The sequence below is a fragment of the Sciurus carolinensis genome, chromosome 19 (assembly GCF_902686445.1).
Source record: "Sciurus carolinensis chromosome 19, mSciCar1.2, whole genome shotgun sequence".
Classification (NCBI taxonomy): domain Eukaryota; kingdom Metazoa; phylum Chordata; class Mammalia; order Rodentia; family Sciuridae; genus Sciurus; species Sciurus carolinensis.
In genome coordinates, this window is record NC_062231.1 from 6,312,901 (window position 1) to 6,328,199 (window position 15,299).

General features: G+C 55.8%; 1 protein-coding gene across 8 annotated transcripts in view; it reads left to right on the forward strand.

Annotated features, from left to right (window-relative positions):
* The first annotated feature begins 303 nt into the window (after positions 1–303).
* Iqsec1 (IQ motif and Sec7 domain ArfGEF 1) overlaps positions 304–15,299 on the forward strand; it is a 297,078-nt gene continuing 282,082 nt past the window's right edge. For 4 of the 8 annotated variants that reach the window (XM_047534524.1, XM_047534521.1, XM_047534523.1 and 1 more), the window contains exon 1: positions 306–668. In XM_047534524.1, coding sequence (XP_047390480.1) covers positions 397–668 — 272 coding nt within the window. In that variant the 5' untranslated portion in view covers positions 306–396. Of the gene's footprint in view, positions 669–15,299 lie in introns of all 8 variants that reach the window. The other 4 variants (XM_047534512.1, XM_047534520.1, XM_047534518.1 and 1 more) reach the window with 3 other exon arrangements.

The window sequence follows — 15,299 nt, forward strand, 5'->3', positions numbered from 1 at the left end:
CGGGAGAGGCACGGAGGCGCGGGGCGGAGAGGCGGGTCCGGCAGGCGGCGCCCTCCCTCCGCCTCCTCCCGCCGCGCCCGCGTCGCAGCCGGCACTTTGCAAACTCCTCGCTGCCCGCGGCGGCCGCAGCTCCGCGCCCTGCTGGCCCCGGCGCGTCGGCGGGGCAGCGGGCAGCGGAGCGCGGCGGCGCGGGGAGCGCGAGGCGCGGCCGCTCGGGGGCGGGCGCCGGCGGAGGCGGGAGCCGAGGCGGGGCCGCGCCAGCCCCGCGCCGCCGCGCCCCCCGGGCCGAGCCCCGCGCCGCGCCAGCCGCCGTCCCCGCCGCGCAGCCATGGCCGCGCCGCCGCCGCCGCCCCGCCGCCCGCTCGCCTGAGGCGCGGCCGGCTCCGGGCGGGGACCATGGCCAGCGCCGCCGAGCCCCCGGGCAAGGCGGCCGAGTACCTGCAGGAGCTGACCCGGATCGTCGCGGCGCAGCAGGAGCTGCTGGCGCGCCGGCGGCGGCGCATCGAGGAGCTGGAGCGCCAAGTGGCGCGGCTGAGCCGCGAGAACGCCGGCCTGCTGGAGCGGCACCGGCGACACCTGGCCGCGTGCGCCCGCCGCCCCGACCCGGGCCCCGGCGCCGGCCCGCAGCCGCTCGGCGCCATCCCCGAGCTGGGCAGCCGCCGAGACAAGTAAGCGGGGCCGCGGGGCAGCGGGCGCGGCGGGGGCGCGCCAACTTCTTGGGGGGCCCGGCTCCCCTCCGGCCGGGCGCAGGCGGGCGGGGCGCGCGACCCGGAGCGGCTCCGCCCACCGGAGCCCCCAGGGCGCCCCGGGGTCCCTCCCCCGGGGTCGCGGCCGGGACCGGGAGCTCCCTGGGAGGGAGGCTCCGGTGCGCTGCCCAGCGCTGCCCTCCGAGCGGCTGGCGGCGGACCGACAGCGCGGGACTCGGGCTCCCGTGGTCTCGGAACTCGCTGGCGGCGCCCGGCCTCGCCCGGGCGTGTGCGCGGCCCGAGGCGGAGGACCCGGGAGCGGACCTGGGGCGCCGGGCAGCAGGGTCCCCCGAGATCTGTGGGGAGGGGGCGCAGCAGCTGCAGTTCCCGCCCTCCAAAGGGCCCGGGTCAATTGCAAGTCGTGCCCAGTCTCTGTCGCCCGAATGGACTCTGTGCTGGGTCCAGCCCGGGACGACCTGGCCCTTGTCGCCTGGACGCCTCGGGCTCTTCCTTAACAGCTCTGGGTCCACTCCCCCGCCCGCCTCGCCCTGGGATTACCCGAGGCTATTTCGGACCAAGGATTAAGCCGGGGACAGGGAGGGGCTTCCCAGCCGCCCTGGCCCCCACTAACCCGGCCAGCTCCCAGGGCCCTGGGCTGGTTGACTCCTTTGGGTGTCGGTGCAAAACCAGCGCACAGCCCCTCCCTGCCCGAGTGTGGGTGTCAGCTGGGGTGGGCCCCAAAGCTTAAGGCTTCAGGTGACACTGGGGTGGGGTTCCTCTGCGCTCTGCCCCTCTATCTTTGGGAACAGCTGTGTTCTAGAAAAGCCCCTCGTGTGTGTGTGTGTGTGTGTGTGTGTGTGTGCGCGCGCGTGTGTGCTGGGTGGGGGAGTGGCAATGGTCAGTAGCTTTAGGACCCGCGTCCTGGAAGCTTTGGGAAAGAAATAGCAGGGGAAGGAGTAAGTCCTGGCTCCAGAGTGTGTGTGGGGGGGTTGTTCCTTGAGTCCCAGGAGTGGGACACCAGGCATTGTCTCCTGCAGCCCAGGTGGGGCTGCACCATGCTGTAGCCAGGTGACAGAGGACCCACCACTGTCCTGCTTGGAGCCCTGACTCTGGGCAGTGCCGGTGGGCTTGCTGGGCTCTTGGAGGACGGTCGCACTGGTAGTTCAGAGCATGGGTGAGCTTTGTGGCTCTTGCGTGGCCGGCTGGGGTGGCCGGCTCCTGCTTCCTGTTCATCCGGGAGGTTGAAGACCGTGGGTTGCTTCTGCTGATGTGTCTGAGGAAGCAGAGACCCCGCAGCCTCTTTGTGTCCCCTCTTAGCTCTGAGACTCCACCACCCAGTCCCTTCCCTGGCCAGGGGTCACTGGGTGCAGCTTGCAGGGTTGGGCCCTTCCGGCTCACCCTCCCAAGGATGGGGTGGAAACAGCCAGGCTGCCCCAGCGAAGTCCCCAGGAGCTCAAGGAAGCAGCCCTGGGGCAGGGACACGTGTCCCTGTTTTCATAGGAAACAGTGACACACGTTGGTCGGCAGACGCCTCAACACCATCCCAGGGGGTGGATTCCTTTTTTCTCTTCAAAGTCACCCTTGGTGACCAAGCAGAGTGTAGCGATAGGAGAATTCTGAGAGACAGTGTCCTCCCTGCCCTGGGGAATCCCCAGTGTCCAGTCAGGCAGTGGCCTTGATCCTGGAGGGAGGGAGGGAGCTGGGGAGGTGAACGCCGGCTTTCCTTTCAGAAGCTCCCAGCCCTGTGTCCATCTGGCTCTCCTCTAGTGAGGCACGAGCAAAGCTCCTGTCACCTTAAAAAAATAAAATAAAGTTTAGTGTCACCTTTGGGGAAAGCAAGGTGACCGGGAGTCCCAGCTCCATGGTCTAGTCAGGGCGGCTTCCAAACTTGAACGTGCATAGCAAGGGCTTGAGGTCCCTACTGAACTGCAGATTCTGACCCAGTGGGTCTGCGGCAGGCTGGAGAGGTGGCTTCCTTGACAAGCTCCAGGCATGTCCCGGGGACCCCACACTGAGGAGAGAGGCTAGGTGGAACCGGCAGAGACTGGGGGTTCCCTTCAAGACAGGGGGACCCAGCCCCATTTTCTTGCATCTGATTCCTTTCCCAACCTCAGCGAAGGGAAATGCTAGCACCTCTGTCCCCTGGCAGGAGACTCACAGGGACATCCAGCAGGGATCAAGGTATCAGATTTGCCTGCTCATGAACTTGGGGTTCTGGGGTGCTGGGGGCTGCTTTTTAAAACATAGCTCGATGAGTCCCACTGTTCACCTGAGAAGCGAGGCCATCGGTGTCTAAGGAGCACTGGATAACCAGCCTGCAGCCCCGAGAGGTTTTATTAAGCACCTGTTGTGTGCAGAACTATCCACCATAGGCTTGGAGACGCCAGAACAGAGATGATAATCCTTCACAGAGACAGGAATGTGGCCCCATGAAAGTCAGTCCCAGGTCTGGCTCTGCACATCCCAGCTGGTGACCACGGGACAGGTCACTTCACCTGTCCTTGCCTCCTTTTCTTAAATGCACACAAAGCAGGAAGGCTCAGAGCTGCCCCCGTACTTATTTCGAAGCAGACAGGCACAGGAAGGCCCTTCTCGCCTGGAGTTCTCTCCTTCTCTGCTAGTTTCTTACTTCTTTGGGGCCAGCTGGGTGCAGGCAGGCTGTGGGACCTTCGGGGTCACGTACAGGGGCATGCACTAGGGAATGTGGTCGGTTGGGGAAGGACTGTTCAGAAGTCAGATGGGGGTTTGAACCCCTGGAGGTGACAGCAGGTGACAGACAGAAGGTGCAGTGACCAGCTGGGGACAGATGCAAATAAGGGGCCGTTGAACAGACTTGTCCTGGGATCACAAAGCTTGTCACCCAACCGTGGCGGCCCAGGGACGGGGTGCCTGGACATGCTGGAAGTTTCCACGCTCCCGAAAACCTTAAACTCCTTCTCAGAGAGCAATCTTGCCTGGCTTGACCACCGCTGCCAAATGTCACAGGTAGTGTCTCCTCTCTGGGATAAAAGCACCCCAGTGGTTGATGAGGCTTCTGAGGTGGAAGGTTTTCTGTAGCCTGTGTTTGGAGGGCTCCATCCCGACAGTCTGTAGAGAACTTCTAGAACACCTGCCAGGTGCTGGGTGGAGTGGGCGGAACCGGAGGGGAAGAATTGATTGATTGCAACTTGCTTTTCCCTATAGGAAGTCACATGGGTCTTTGGCAGGTGCGACTGTCCTTGCTGAACATACAGAACCAAGTCTCGGGGAGCAGGGGAGGTGCACGGTGACTCCGTCCACTGGGGGCTTCCTGCATGCCCACACTGCTTGGGGACTTTGTCAGCTCATCTCATTAGCTCCTCATTCCCACCAGGCAGGCTCAGCAGCTGTGCCCATTGCACGGATGTGGAAACTGAGGCTTCTGGGCCCCGCTGGAGCTCCGCCCTCTGGCTAAGTCGCGGAGCCAGGGTTCAGACTCAGGCAGCCCGGCTCCCCCTCTTACCTACCCACCACCTGCCAATCATGCTGTCACATGGTGGGACCATCTCCAGGGATTCTGTGCCACCACGCCCCAGCACGTGAGGTTTCCTTTCTGCCTTGCGGAGTCTCGTCACCGAAGGAGGGCTCCTGACATGGCGGTGCAGAGGAGCCCAGGACTGAAGGAGCTGAGCCCGTTCTAGCCTTTGATCCTCTGAGGTTTCTTGGCAGAACTGAAAAGCACCGGCCTCAAGTGGCTGGGCAGAGGGCCTCATGGAGTGGCCTCTTTTGCTTTCTCGTCCCCTCCAGCCCTCAAGGGCTGTCACATCACACATCACTCAGAGAGGACGTTTTTTCCAAAGCTCTGAGTCAGTGACTCGCTCTGGGGGAGGCTTCCTGGTGGCATTCAGTCTCTGTTGACTTATCAAACCAGCACTCTTTCTGGGTTTGCGGTGACATTAACCACGAGGGTGGCACATCCATCTGAAGGCACGCTCAAGGAGGGCCACGGAAGAGGGGGCGGAAAGGCCAACCCGGCCGTCCTGATGGGCAGCAAGCTGATGCACACAAAGCCCTGCTTAGGAGGGTCCTTCCGAGGAGCCTCTGAGACGCCTGTCAGTCTTCAGAGTGTCTGGCACAGCTGGGCTCCTGGGGCGGAGCAGCAGAGGGGTCCTCTGTGCACATTCCCTTCCCCGCCTGAGCTAAGAGTAGGGGACCGCCGGGCAAGGTGCATGCCTGTCATCCCAGCGGAGGCTGAGGCAGGAGGATCGCAAGGTGGAGGCCAGCCTCAGCAACTTAGTGAGACCTTCAGCAACTCAGCGAGACCCTGTCTCTAAATAAAGAATAAAAAGGGCTGGGGATGTGGCTCAGTGGGTAAGGACCCCTGGGTTCAATCCCTGGTCCTCCCCCTGCTGACAAAAAGAGTAGGGGACCTCATTCTGATCTCAGTGAGGCTGAGAAATGGTGGCAGGAGACACTGTTCATGTTTTCATTAAATAATATTCTTGTTCTCCCGGCCGAGATAAAGCCTGTATCCAGTGCCGAGGAGGAGGTCCCTTGGTTGGGAACGAGCTGCCCCATGCTTTGGGACGCCCGTCCTGGTTGGACAAAATGTATTAAAGTCCAAGGGAAAGAGGCTGGGCCGTTCTTCTTTCTCCAGCAGAGGGTCAAGTCTGCAGAAGGACACGGGAGTGTGTCTTTGTCGCTCTCCCCGCCGCCGTCTGACAAGCTAAGCAAATGATTATTTTACAACCTGGGAAATAAATCAGAGGCTGCTTCTTCCTCTGCCTGGAGCCGAGAGGAAGGGAGCGTGGCAGGTGGAAGTCCTCCCTCTGTGTGGGGACCTGCGGTGCCCTGCCCAGGTCCCCGATCTCCAGGCGTGGCCCTGGGTCAGGACAGTGTGACTCCTTGATCACACTGTAGAGGAGTCAGGCGTTTGGGGACATCAGCAATTTTTTATTTTTTTTCTTCTTTCCTTCCAGCCGGGTGGCTGTTTGTCAGCGGTTTTGTCTCTGACATCGTTTTGGACAGCGGATCGTTGTCACTGGGTGCTTTTTTTGTTGTTTTTTTAACCAAGAGCGCTGCTTTGCCTAACTTGGGAGGTGCTCGGGAGGGTGTCAGCTGTAGAACTGCCACCAAGCCACTGAAGAAGCCCACACAGATGAGCCAGGCACAGGGCGAGAACTGGAATCCGGGGAAATGAATTGCTGTCATTGGAATGGAGTCGCCCCAGAGGAGGCCGGAAGGCCATCGGAGCTCAGTGGCCTCCGATCTGCTCCCCGCCACCCAGCCCCTGTCCAGTTGCAGACCCGGGCCAGACTGCAGCTGGAGTGGGCCCTCCCTGCAGGCCAGGCTAGACTGAGTGACGTGCATCAGAATTGCCAGCCACTGGGGCCTTGGGGTGCTGCGATCCTGCCCCTCCTCCCGGCTGGTGGCTTGGACGCAGGCAGGGTGCCTGGGACCAGTTATTACAATTGCCAGGCGCTCCAGCCTTGCGCTGCACCACACCTGCCCCGCCCCACCTGCCCCTGCCTGGCTCTGGGGACGGTTCAGCCGTCTGCGCGCCTAGCAGCGCCCCAGGGGTGAGTTTGCAGGATCCGGCTCCCCGCTCAGTCACTTGCCATGACAAAGCCCCAGCCTCTCTTGACTGCCGTCCCTCTGGGGAGATCGGATGTAGGCATCGCCTCTGGGACCCTGGCACCGGGGGACGGAGAGCTCCAGCATTGCAAAGACCTTTGAGGATGGCTCCGCGTCAGCGTTTCCAAGCCGGCCGGGACGCAGGGAAACCCGTGCACCCCCGTCCCCGCCTGCCAAGCTGGCAATCGAGGGTTTGCAATATTTGCTTGAGGGCACCTTGGCTCTGCCCTTGAGGGTGTGTCGCGCCACGTGGACGCACAGCCCGCCTTTGCGGAGATCCCACTATCCCGGGAATGGGGCTCAGCGCTCCAGCCGCGGGATGGCCACCTCCTCCGTTCAGCCGGTGCCTGGGCTCGGGAGGTGAGGTTCTGGTCCTCGGTTAGGGCAGCTCGCCCACGGCCTGTCGAGAAGCCCGTGAAGTGGGGCAGTGGACCTGGAATATTCCAGATGGGCATAGAAGGTGGGGCCAAGCAGGTGGCCGCCCGTGGATACATGCGCGCGGGCTTCCTGGAGGAGGTGACGTTTGAGCCGGGACTTGAGGAGCTAGAAGGAGGAGGAGGGTCTCCAGGCAGCTGAGCCGGCCTGGGCCTTGTGTGGCTGAGAGGCGTCCTTAGGGATGTTGCAAGTGAGGACTCCTAGCCAGGAGAAGCCCAGAAGGCACAGGCCAGCCCGGGGGTGCGACCTGGTTTAGACTCTAGATTTCAGAGCGGGAGGGGCCGGTGAGCTGCACCCTGAGGTCCGCCCTCTGCAGCCGCACCCCGTCTGATTTTGAAATGCTTGACTCTCCTTCCTCGGGAGGCGCAGACCCACCAAAAACCAGGACAGGAGGCGAGTGGCTTAGCACTTAAACTTCAGCTGCTTCAGTCAGAACTGAGTCCTTTGCAGGTGCCACCTCCTGGGGACATTCTCCTCAGGCTCTCTTGACATTCGAGCTCTGTGAGTTTTACCACCCCATTTTGCAGACGGGAAAACCGAGGCTCAGCTGGACTTGGGGGTGCATGCCTGTGATCCCAGCTGAAGTGGGAGGATCACTAATGTGAAACCGGCCTCAGTAACTTAGAGAGGACCTAAGCTACTTAGCAAAACCCTGTCTCTAAATAAAATATAAAAGAAGGCCAGGGGTGTGGCTCAGTGATTAAAGCCCCTGATAAAAAAAAAAAAAAAAAAACAAGAAGAAAAAAGGAAAACCAAGGCTCAGAGAGGTTGAGCTATTTGTCCACAGTCACACAGCAGCAGAGGCAGGATTTGCACCCACATCCCAGGCTTCACGGCTGTCCATGGCATAGTGTAATTGCTTTTTGAAAGACTTGGAGCTCTTTCCAGTTGTGGTCTGGTCAACCCGCCCAGATTTTTGGAACCCAAATGAACTCCAGCTCACCCACCCAGAGACAGCTGTGGCTTTCAACTTCGAGCGCTGGTTTTGGCTCTCGCTGTTTAGCCGGGTCACCTTGGGGGAAGTCATTTTGACGCAAAGAACCCCATTTGCTTCATGGCCAAACGACCAGTGATGGTGGTCTCCAGCTGGAGGGGCGGGTCCAGGAAGGTTCTCCGAGCCACCCAGGCACAGGCTGGGTGCTGTTCCCTGCGCTGGCCTGACTTCCCTGTTCAAATCCGTGAGCATTTGCTGGCCCCAGAGAGCTGCTGGTGAGATAGCCGTGCCTTTGTGCATATTCTCATTCCCGCGAGACCCACTGGGGACACGGGGCCAGGGCAAGGATTGGGACTTGTGCCGCCTCCTCTGGCTTTGGCCCCAGGCTGCTCCTTGGGAGCACACGTATTAGGTGGGATGTCCGCTGCTCTGCCCCTGAGCATGTGAGGGGGACTTCTCTGAACCTCAGTTTCTTCTTCTTTGCTCCGGCCGCAGGGATAACGGGATCTCCTTTTCAGGTTGCTCTGGGCGGGGACTATGTCTGATGTGGTGGAGGCACAGGGGGGCACCAGCCAGGGAACCGTGGGGGAGGGCACGGGGACCAGGTGGAGGCTTGGGGGGCTATGTAGCGACTCCAGGCTTTGATCTGAGGGAGACAGGCGTCCCTGGCTGGTGTTGAGCAGAAGAGGGACGTGAATGGACTCAGGCATGGACGTAACCTGGGCTCCTGGGGCTGGTGGGGACCCGTCGGAGAGTCTGCTGGGCGTGCCGCGGGATCCAGGGAATGCGGGAGGTTTGGGATGGAGGGATGTGAGTCTCCCAGATGGGAAGCAGGGAGGAGAGCTTCGCCAGGAGGGAGGAGCTCTGGATGGGAGGTGGCCAGTCTGTGTTGCCCACAGTCCTTTCTGGAATGGCCAGTGGGGGATGCCGGGGACCTCTCTGGACTGTGCCTCCGGCTCCCTGCGACCTGCCAGGAGGAGAAGCACCCCAAGCAGGGGTGTTCCCTTCCTCTGGGCTGCTGCGTGCTCAGCGCCGTGGTCAGGACAGACTCTGCAGCCAGGCTGCTGGCCCCGTCCCTCCTGCGGGCTGTCCGCTCTGTGCACCTCAGTTCCTCACCTGTGCAGCATCGCTCACCTCGAGAGCTCCGTCCTTCCTATATTTAAATGCACAGGGACCACTGTAGTTTCTTCTTTGGGGGCTGAGAAGAAATGGGGTGCTTGAGAAGGGTCATGGGGTTTAGGATCAGACGAGAGGGGATTCGGCACGTCTATCATCTTATTTAATCAGCGGATTTTGAATGCAACTCAGGGTAAGATCTGCCATGTCCATTCCGTTAGCCCTCAACGGCAGCCTCTTTGCATGTTTTAAAGTGGAAGAGACTTAATGTTATTAAAACGGAATGGAAGCCAGGCGTGGTGGCTCACGCCTGTCATCCCAGCAGCTCGGGAGGCTGAGGCAGGAGGATCGCAGGTTGGAGGCCAGCCTTAGCAGCTTAGGGAGGCCCTAAGCAACTCAGTGAGAACCTGTCTCTAAATAAAATATAAAAAGGGCTGGGGATGGGGCTCAGTGATGAAGCGCCTGAGTTCAGTCCCCTGTACCCACAAAATACTCCCCATAAAAAAGCAGGGTTATAGGGGCTGAGACTGTAGCTCAGTGGCAGAGCACTTGCCTAGCACTTGTGAGGCACTGGGTCTGATCCTTAGCATCGCATAAAGAAACAAATAAAGGCATTCTGACCATGTACAACTGCCAAAAAAAAAAAAAAAAAAAAAAAAAAAGGCAGGGGTATCTGGAATGTTCTGTCCCCTCCCAAAGACGTAAAGGCTTACATGTTTGTCTAGCCTTCTTGAGGCTTCAGCTTCACCCCGCTCTTTGAGTCAGAGGGAGGTCCAGGGTAACCTTGGCTGTCTCCCCTTGATTCTCACCCCCGGCCCCTGTGGTGAGCTGGGCTCAGGGGTAAGGACTCAGCAGACACAGCTGTGACTGGGCTTGACCACCATCCATGTTTCCCTGTTTAACAGCTGACCCTGCGGGGCTGCAGTAAGGATCCAGTTCCCTCAGGGAGCAAAGGCATTTGCAGAGTCTAAGCTGTCGTATAAACATGTCTCCCCACTCTGAGACGGAATCTTAATGGACTCTTATCACCACCCTCTGTCAACAGAGTAATAACCAAGGCGATGCCCGACTGTTTGTGCTCTAACTGTCAGGTAGGGACCATGATTGTCATCATTGTAGAGATGGAGAAACTGAGGCATCGGGCAAGAGCGGTCAGGAAGTTTGAGCAAGCATCAGGTCAGCACATCCCTATCAGAACTGTCATCTAGACATGCTTAGGGGACACTTTTAATTTCAGTTCCTTGTGTTGAGAGAGCAAGTCTTGTGTACTTGGGTCATTTTAAATTTATTGAAACTCATTGAGATGTGACCTGTTTTTCCTGAAGAATGTTCCTGTACATTTAGAATATGTTTTCTTTCCTTTAGGTGGAGTGTTCTCTATATGTCTGTTAGGTCTAGTTGGTTTGTAGTGTTGTTTATCTGTTATTTTCTTGTTGATTTTCTGCTCCATCCTATTATCCAAAGCAAGGTATTGATGTTCCCAGCTGTTGTTTTTGAATTGTCTATTTCTCCCTGTGTTTCTGTCAGTTTTTGCTTTATGTATTTTGAGGTTCTGTTGTTTGGTGCATATGTGTTTATAATAGCTATGCATCCTTCTTGGATTAACTCTTTGACCACTGTAAAATGTCCTTCTCTGTTCATATGTAACAATATTTTTCTTGAAGTCTACTTTTTCTGATGTTAGTAGAACCACTCTCTCTTCAGGTTACTATTTGCAGGATATGACTTCTCCCATTGTTGTATTTTTAACCTGTTTCTTTCTTTGAATCTAAAATGAGGTTGTTGGTGGCATATAATTGAATTGTGTTGTTTTTCCATCCATTCTGTGAGTCTGCCTTTAGAATGGAGTGTTTAATCCACTTACATTTAATATAATTATTGATAAGGTAGAATTTATATGTATTTAGTTTCGTTTATATGTCTGAGATCTGTTTTCCTCTATTCTTCTACTATTTCCTTCTTTTGTTTTAGGTAGACATTTTCTTTTCTTTTTTCTTTTTGGTACTGGGGATTGAACTCAGGGACACTTGACCACTGAGTCACATCCCCAGCCCTTTTTTGTATTTTATTTATAGACAGGGTCTCATTGAGTTGCTCAGGGCCTCGCTTTGGCTGAGGCTGGCTTTGAACTCACCATCCTCCTGTCTCAGCCTCCCAAGTCACTGGGATTGCAGGCGTGCGCCACCGTGCCTGGTTTTAAGCCAGCACGCCTGGTCTTAAGTAGACATTTCTAATACAATATTTCAATTTCCTTCTTGGTTATGGTAGTTCAGAGGGGACTTTTTAGAGCTTAGTAGATTTTGTTCTGGAGACAGAGCACCCCACATTCTTATCCTCACTGAGAGAGAACAAGGGTAGGGGCAAGGACTAGACGGGGAGTGAAGCCCTGTCATTCCAGGGCAGCGTGAAGTCCATAAGTGACAGACCCTGGGGGCAGAAAGTGACCAGACGTGGATGTGGATCCATGACAAACTGTGTAGACACCAAGGAACCAGCCCAGAAGCTCCCTGGGGACAAGGGGAGTGGGATGTTTGTCTCCGCTGTTCCTATAAGGAGCCCTGCCTCAGGTTAGGTTTTAATGAATATGTATTGAATGACTGAATCCATCAATCATCCCGTCACTCCGAGTGTGATGGTTCTTTGTTACTGTGTAGAAAGTTAAAATTTAGTCTTAAAACAGTCACCATTTTATCAAATCTCAGGATTTTGCAGGTTCAAGTTTGGGGAAGATTTGGAGCAAAGATTTGTGGAAATTTTTAATCTTCCACATTTGGTTTGCTCAAACTCTATGGCTGTCATCCTCCTTCCTCCACATGTGATGGAGTTTCACCTGTGTCCTCAGGTGATGCTATTCTCTGTAGTAAGAATGCAGCAGCCTGTCCCATCCCTGTGTGAGGACCTATCAATGTAGGATTCCTCCAGTAGTCAGTTTTCCGTTACTGTGACAAACTACTTGAGACGATCCAATTAAAGAGAGGAAAGGTTTATTCTGGCTCATGGTTTTGGAGGTCTCAGTCCATGATCAGTTGGTTCTTGTTGCTTTGGGCCTGTGGTGAGGCAGCTCATGGTAGTGGGAACGTGTGGAGAAATAAGCTGCTTACCTCGCAGCAGCCAGGAAGTTGAAAGAGAGAGGAAGAGAGCAGGGTCCCACAGTCCCCTTCAAGGCCAAGTCCTCAATGACCTAAAGACCTCCCGCTAGGCTCCGCCTCTTAAAGGCTCCATCACCTCCCAATAGTATCATAATAATCCTTTCCCATTCGCATCCCCCCAGCCTGAGCTGTACTTTTAACTCCCGCCATATGGAAGGCAGCCATGACACCATGGAGAAGAGGATTCTGGGAGAATCATCGTGGTAGATGTGATGTTGACCATTGCACACAACCAGGGTCCCAGGTCCACATTCCTGCCTCTCTTTGGCATTAAGGGCATCATGAGTGACATCACACCTGCCTGGCGGCTGTCCTGCTGGGGACGGGGTGGGGAGCACTGTGCTGACTTTGTCCTGCCCTGGGGACCTCGGGCTGGGGAGGTGGCCACGTGTGGTTGCAGGATCCCGAGTTGTTTGGAGAGATGCTGGGGTTTGCCGAGCCCTGTGCCTACCATGTGGTGAGCAGGCCGGAAGTCCTCCTCCTGCCTCTTCCTGTCTCTTTGCACCCCACCTCGGCCACATTATGCTTTTAATACCTCCCCTGAGAATTGTATGTCAGAAACCGAATCCTCAGATGTTAACAGTGCTCAGAGGTGGGGCTGGTGGCAGGCAATTAGATTGGACGAGGTCACCAGGGTGGGACCCCTGGTGGTATTAGTGGCTTTATAAGAAGAGGAAGAGATAGCACACTTCCTCTGTCTCTCTCACCATGTCAGTGGGACGCCCTCCACCTTGCTCAGCCACAGCAGGAAGGCCACTAGCACCTGCTCCCACAACCGTGAACCACATAAGCCTCTATTCTTTATCAATCCTGGCCTCAGGCATTTTGTTACAGTCACAGAAAAGAAACCAAGTCAGCCACAGATGCAGGTATTTGTCTGAATGCATTCTTGCCCACAAACTTGTACCCGGGTGGGGTGGCCCATGCCTGTCCTCTGAACTTTGTCCCTTGTCCCACATGGGTGCTATTCCCTCCACCTGGAAGGCCCTTTCCACACCGCCATTCTTGTCTTTTGAATCTCCTTTAGGGATGAGCTTCCATCTTAGACCTTTTTATAATTTTGATTCATGTCAGAATGTCTTCTTTTCACGTGATTGTGTGTATTGCTGCAGCCCTGGGGTCCTATGGGGCTCATGTCGAGTCCTTTTTTAGTTTTGTTTTGGGTCCCAGGGATTGAACTCAGGGGTGCTTAACCACTGAGCCACGATTCTAGCCCAGTGGACCTTTTTCTAAGAGCTTACATGGAGAAGAGATTTGGGGAAATGACTTCTGTTGGAGAAACAACTGAAAGAATCCTTTATGGCTATTTTACAGAGACTCCTTTGAAACACAAATATTATGTTAATGTGGCTATTTTGTAAGTTTGGAATTTCTTATGAAGAGATTTCTTAAAGAGGGCCCAACACTTGCTTATGTGTCCAACTGAAGGGCAAAGTTTATGTCTTGGCTAATTTGTTGTTGTTTATCTGTAAAAGTATTTTTGTGAAAGTATTTCTACTATATTTATAATACTCAGTTAAGGACTGATCACTATTCTTTTGATATCTTAGCTATTTTGTCTTTGATTTTTAAGATGTCCTTTGTGGAGGGTGGCCTCAAGATAAGAAGACAGGCTCTTCAACTAGCCCTCCCTCCACTTGCCAAGTTAAAGGGAGAAGAGTGGTGGGGATGTACAAGTAAGAGGAGGCAGGGGCTTGCTCCTGACCTGAGTGGAAAATATTTGAGGGGGCAGGAAGGAATATTTGCATGGCTATGATTAATAGACATGTTTCAAGAACTTGCTGGGATAGACAAGTTCTCCCTTACTGGGAGACACACGAAACCCACTCCTCCAAGTATTTCCTCTGGAATCACACCACAAGGCCCTCCTTTTTATATTTTATTTAGAGACAGGGTCTCACTGAGTTATTTAGGGCCTCACTAAGTGGCTGAGGCTGGCCTCCAACTTGCAATCCTCCTGCCTCAGCCTCCCAAGCTTGTGGGATGACAGGCGTGCACCACAGCACCATCCTGTCTAGTCTTAACCACCGTTTCCTGGGTGCCGGCCTCTCCTCATCTTTGGGGCAGGCAGTGGCCACGCCCCACTCCCCTTCAGGCCCCGTCCCAGCACGGGTATATTTAAAGTGACATATTTCGTATACATCCACAGTTGTGGTATGGGAGAAAGAAGGGTCTGCAAAGTGGAGCGTGCATAACCCTGGGTAAGAACGTCATCCTTTGAGGTCCAGGGAAAAAACCATGTCAGAGCTTCTATTTCCACGTATTGTTCAATTGCACTCTTCATCATCCTTTTCCCGGGGTCTTTTACAATATGCATAACATTATAACATTACGATATGTATCTGCATGTAATTTAAATAAATGAAATTCTATGTGGTGGTGTTGTGTGCTAGGACTTTCTTCTGGTAAGACAGCCTCATCCAAAAGTGCAGGACTGCAGGGCGGGGTGGCGCACGCCTGTCATCCCAGCAGCTTGGGAGGCTGAGGCAGGAGGATCGCAAGTGGGAGGCCAGCTTCAGCAACTTAGCAAGGCCCTGAGCAACCTCATGAGACCCTGTCTCCAAATAAAGTATAAAAAGGGCTGGGATGTGGCTCAGTGGTTAAGCACCCCTGGGTTCCATCCCTGGGACCACAAAGAGAAGCCCAGGCCTGGGGGTGCAGCTCGGTGGCAGAGCGCTTGCCCAACATATGCAGGGTCCTGAGTTCCACTCCTAGCAGTGGAAAAAATCAATTCAAATCAATCAACCAGCCTAGTGACTGGTGGCCCCGCCCACAGCTCATCCGTGAGGCAGCTGCTTTCCTGGCCCAAGGGAGTTAGTCCCCCAGGAGGAGGAGTGATATGTGCACTTATTGAGTACCTGCTGTATGCCAGCTGATCCCTTTTACCTGCACTGCCCCATTTTCTAGATGAGAAAACTGAGGCCGCAGGGGCTCCTCTTACCTGGGTTATGGTGAGTACGTGGCACGGCCAGATCTGGCGGTAGCCCCCAAACCAGTCCTCTTGGTACTGTGGCGTGTGTCTGGTGACCCCATTGCCTGCCTCTGGCCAAGTGCGCATGGTTGTGCGGTGTCCATGGGGGGCAGCTGGTCTCCGTGGTCCCACCGGCTGTGGTCCTAGGATCATCCCCATGGAGATGGTTCATGACCCCCTTCACTTTGGTCTCCCCAGAAACCTGGAAATCTCCAGGCCAGGAGGAAATGCAGACAGGTCAGGGGTGAGCTGGCGGAGGGCTCAGGACCTTCTCAAGAAAGGCGCTGGCTCAGGGCTCGGGACCAGGCTGGGAAAGGGGCCGGTTCATCACCCTCTTCGCAGATGTTCCTTCACCGGCTGCCAAAAATCCCATCCCGCTTGACGGAAGGAGCCGAGGTCCACAGGAAGAACGGCTT